This window comes from Chelonoidis abingdonii, chromosome 11, assembly GCF_003597395.2.
Source record: "Chelonoidis abingdonii isolate Lonesome George chromosome 11, CheloAbing_2.0, whole genome shotgun sequence".
Lineage (NCBI taxonomy): Eukaryota > Metazoa > Chordata > Testudines > Testudinidae > Chelonoidis > Chelonoidis abingdonii.
The window spans coordinates 61112243-61116874 of NC_133779.1; the positions used below are offsets into that span (position 1 = coordinate 61112243).

The 4632-nt window shown below is 60.8% G+C and overlaps 1 protein-coding gene across 1 annotated transcript; it reads right to left on the minus strand.

The window, feature by feature from the left end:
• Positions 1-743: 743 nt before the first annotated feature.
• On the minus strand, positions 744-2441 carry LOC116838221 (cell adhesion molecule CEACAM16-like). The gene is made up of 4 exons (XM_032803280.2): positions 2293-2441; positions 1581-1950; positions 1242-1349; positions 744-950 (listed from the first exon to the last, which is right to left on the minus strand). The coding sequence occupies exons 2-4, from the start codon at positions 1855-1857 to the stop codon at positions 895-897; spliced, it is 441 nt and encodes a 146-aa protein (XP_032659171.1). The 5' UTR covers positions 1858-1950; positions 2293-2441; the 3' UTR covers positions 744-894.
• Between the last annotated feature and the right edge of the window lie 2191 nt (positions 2442-4632).

The following is a 4632-nucleotide window of genomic DNA, read 5'->3' on the forward strand; positions in this document are numbered from 1 at the left end:
CTTTTAGTTACAGGGGAAAAAATTTGACTGACCCCAGACAGTCCCTCAACGGGCTCACCTGCTTCATTCTCTCCTCTCACATAGGTAGCGCCCCATGTGTAACAGCCTCCTAGTATTTATCCACAATACCCTTTGACTAAGGCTGTTAATCTGGGGATTGGAGGTGACCGAGGACCCAGGGTGTGGGCTGAACAGCATGGAAGGAGGAACTCTAGAAGCAGCTGGGTCTCAGGAGAAGGTATGAGCTGGACTTCATTAGGTTATCAATGAGTTTGGAGTTAAGAAAGCCAATCCAGGGGTACTTTTGGATTCCATTTAGTGTATGGAGTGTCTCCCATGACCGGCTGGTCCACAGCCCACTGCCTCAGCTCCTAGCACGATACAGCCCTTTAACACCACTGGGAACTGCTCACGCTTTGAATTCTGAAGAGCTAGGAGTCAAATCCAGAGCCCAGGGCAAGGTGGGGCCTGTAATGAATGGCCTCACTCGCTCGATCAGTGGGTCTTTTATGGCCACTAGGCCCCTGCGCCATGAGCACCCGTTTATTTAATGTTTCCCACTACCTAATGACAGGATATTAGCCTCATTGTTTGGCTGGGGAACTGGGATGCAAAGAAGCTGCATGATTCCCCGAGTGGCTGGGGCAGAGGAAGATGCTGAAATCCAGCCACACGTTAGCAGCACAAGGCCAAACCAGCTGACCTCCCGTTGGGAACATCAATGAACCTAGAACGGCATGAAAGAGATTTGCACTGGCTATTTATTGTTTGTGAAAAGTGGCTTTTTCCGCCTCTCCGAAACAGCTGTGGGTTGGGAGTAAGAGGCACGGGCAGAGCTCAGGCAGGCTGAGTTCCTGCCACTCGCAGCTGGCCCTGCCCGAGAGGCAGGTTCTTCTACTGTGGAACAATCCCTGTTCTCTCCCCGGGGGACTCAATCAGGGTGCTGGCACCTGGGGAGATGTGAAAAATGCTGGGCTTGGGGTTCTGACTCCCAGGTCCGCTTTAACCCACCAGACCCCCCCTCTGTTCCCAGTGCTGGGGATAGAACCCAGGAGTCCTGGTCCCCAGCCTCCCCCCACCCCTTTCACCCACCTGACCCCATTGCCCTGTCCAGAGCTGGGAAGAGAACCCAGGAGCCTTTGCCTCCAGTTCCCCCTGCTTTAATCACTAGACCCCACTCCCCTCCCAGAGCTAGACCTCAGGAGTCCTGGCTGCCCCCACGGGGAAGGTCCCAGCTGTACCTGAGCCACGACGTCTCTTACACAGGATAAAAGTCACCAGGGCCACACACACCAGAACTGCCAACGGCACGCCCACAATGAGAGCCAGGAACCCGGACAACGGTCGGACTGGGGAGAGAGAGGGAACCTGTAATAACCAGTCCCCACACCCTACCCCAGAGGTGGCTGCATCTCAGTGCCAGGTGAGGGGTCCCTGTATAACCAGCCCCCACGCCCCACTCCAGAGGTGGCTGCATCTCAGTGCCAGGTGAGGGGTCCCCATATAACCAGTCCCCATGTCCCACCCCAGAGGTGGCTGCATCTCAGCCTCTCTCATGCCAGCAGGCGGGTGACACTGACCGGACAAGGAGACGCTCATGGAGATGGCCTGGTTGTACCCGGGCCCCTGTACAGTCAGGGTGTAGCTGCCGACGTCAGTCTTCCTGAGCCCTGTGATGTGCAGGGAGCAGTCGGGTCCCACCGTCTCCCGCTCCGTGTGTGCTGGGCCGTAGAACTTCTGGGGGGTGGAGGACGGGGCATAGGTCAGGATCCAGTTTGCGGTGATGCCGGCTTCTGCCCCTCGGTACCAGCTGCAGACCAGGAGGTTCTGGGGGATGCCCAGCACGACCAGGGTCATGTCCTCCCCCCACGTCAAGGGCCGCCGGCTTCTGCCTGATGGTGACGCCGTCCCAGGCTTGTGCCAGCTGGAGGCAGGAGTTCAAGAGGGAGGCTGTTGGGGGATGGGAGAGGGTGATGTTAACTGGTGCCCCTCACTCCTAACCCGCAGCCCCCTGCTAGCCCCGCTCTGCCCCCCCCAGCTCTGCTGATGCCCCTCACTCACGCACCCACAGCCCCCTGCTAGCCCCCCCCTACCCCCGCCTGCTTTGCTGGTGCCCCTCACTCTCGACCTGCAGCCCCCTGCTAGCCGAGCCCTAGGCTCCCCTCTAAACCTCTGCTCTGCCAGCGCCCCTCACTCCCGACCCACAGCCCCCTACTAGCCCAGTCCCCTCCCCGCCCCCTCTTCCCCTCTTTGCTGGTGCCCCTCACTCCTGACCCTCTGCCCACCCCACACCTGCCAGGATTAGACCCATCCATGCGCTATCTGGGCCGGGCCAGTTCCGGCTCGCAGGGAGTGGCCCCATCCCCTGTCACCCAGCGGCTCCGGGTATCCAGTTGCAGCCTGCGCAGTGTGGGGTTTGGTGGGGGGGTTCCTCATGCCACGTCGGCTGGGAGGAAGCAGGGCGGGGCTATGGCTGCCTGGCAGAGGGGGGAGCCATTGCACAAGCCCCCCCATGAGGTCCCCACTTCTGCTTCTGCTTCCTTTCCTGCGGCTGGGGGTGTTGAGTCCTGGGGGGGGGGGGCCTCCAAGCATGAACCTGTCTCCCCACCTCCCTGCCCCCCATGGGGTCATAGCCCCATTGTGTACTTTCCTGGGCCCCCTCCTTCCCTTCCCCCAGGAGCCAATACCTCATCTTCTGGGCCCCCCACATCTTGGGGGTCACGGGCCCATCTTCCCCCTTCTCAGTGGGGCACAGTCCCGCTTCTCCCCACGGTGTCATCTCCTTGTTTCCCCTCCCCCCACCCGAGCGGTCACAGTTCCCCCATCCTCTTGGGATCACAACCCCATCTCTGCCCCTCTCAGAGGAGGGGATCCAGGCCCCTCTCTCCCCTTGCCCATGTCCTTTGGGGGGGTCACTGCCCCACAGGTTATGATCCCATCTCCTTCCCTTGGGGTTCTGAATCCCTCGCTTCAATTGGGGGGTGAACTGCCCCCACTTTCCCAGGAGCCATCAGGACGTTGGCTCTGACCCGGCCGGGGGGGCTTTGCCCTGTGACATCTGCAATGGAAATCATCTCCCAGAAACGACCCCTCCAGACAGCCAGGTTCACATGGGCCCCTCCTCTCCCTGCCAGAGTCCGGGAGGGGGACCCCAGTTGCCCCCTCCCCGCTGTCACCCCACCAGCATTAACGGGAGGCCCAGCAGCCTGGTGGGGACAATGGGGCGACCGGGAACATGATGTTTGAGCCGAACAAGCATCCCAAGGGGTTCGTGCCCCACAGAGGAACAGTGTGTGCGGAGGAGGGAGTGACAGGCGGTGGGGGGGTGTTGCACTGTGAGGAATTCTGCCCCGTTGGGAAAGCCCCGGCTGTGCAAAAACGAGGAACGTCGGGCGGGCGTTGGATGCTGCCGGGCACTGAACAGGAACCCGGCGCAGGCTGGGACGGGAAGTTCAACTGTTCGGCGCGGGGCAACTGCAGGGGAAGGGGAAACGCAGCCACTGGGCCACGGGGAGGGGGACGGATGTTGAGAAAAGGGGCGAGCAAGCAAAGATCGGGCCATCGGCAGGTGAAAGGGCCATAGGAATAAGGGCTCGGGTCCGCAGAGTCCCAGGTGGGCGTGGGCGAGAGAGAACCAGGAAAACACTCAGGAAATGACAGCGGGAACGTGAGCCAGGGGCTGGGGCCGGGGCACTGCAGCCGACGGGTGAGTCTCTGGCCCAGCTTGGTTTAAACCTGCCGAGGGAAGGATCAGGTGGGCCTGGGGATTTTGCAGTTGGAGGAGAAGAGCCATGGGCTGACCCAAGATTAGCCAGGAGAGGGAGGCGACTTCACAGGGGGATGCCATAGGCAGGGCCGGCTCCAGGGGTTTTGCCGCCCCAAGCAGCCAAAAAAAAAAAAAAAAGCCGCGATCGCGATCTGCGGCAATTCACAGGAGGTCCTTTGCTCTGAGTGAGGGACCCTCTGCCGAATTGCTGCCAAATATCTGAAAGTGCCACCCCGCTCTGGAGTTGTGGCCCCAAGCACCTGCTTGATAAGTTGGTGCCTGGAGCCAGCCCTGGCCATGGGAACATCGCCAGAGCCTCTGAAATGGCCCTGAGGAGAACCCGGGGGGAAAGGAGTGAAATAATGGGCCGGGTGCAGCGACTTGACAGCCAGCAAGGGTTTCCTTGGCACCCCAGCCCTTCTCTGCCCCTTTCTGAGGCAACAGTGGGGGGTCTCCAAGCCAAACCTTGTGTCCCCCATCAGCCAAATCAAGGGTCCCCCGCCAACCAAACCGAGGGTCCCCCGCCAGCCAAACCGAGGTCCCTGCCAGGTGAACCATGTGTCCCTCACCAGCCAAACTGTGTATCCCCCACGAGCTGAACTGAGGGTCCCTCACCAGCCGAACCGAGGGACCCCACCAGCTGAAGCTGGTTCCACGCTGGGTCACTGGCTTGGGTCAGCCGAGGTGCGAGCTTGCGGGGGAACAGGGGAACGGGCAGCGTAAGCAGCTGCCGGCCACTGACACACAGTCTGGTTTGTTGTGGATTCATCAACTCACTGGCCAGGCAGGACCATTGGTCCCATTGACCCCCGATAACCACGAGTGACCCCAAATTCTGCTGCCACTGCCCCACCCACACTTTCTTT

Coding starts and splice junctions, on each gene's coding strand:
- LOC116838221 (XM_032803280.2), bottom strand. CDS start 1,857: ATGACCCTGGTCGTGCTGGGCATCCCCCAGAACCTCCTGGTCTGCAGC. Junction 1,350..1,580: donor CATGAGCGTCTCCTTGTCCG/GTCAGTGTCACC, acceptor CTCTCTCCCCAG/TCCGACCGTTGTCCGGGTTC. Junction 951..1,241: donor TAAGAGACGTCGTGGCTCAG/GTACAGCTGGGA, acceptor ACATCTCCCCAG/GTGCCAGCACCCTGATTGAG.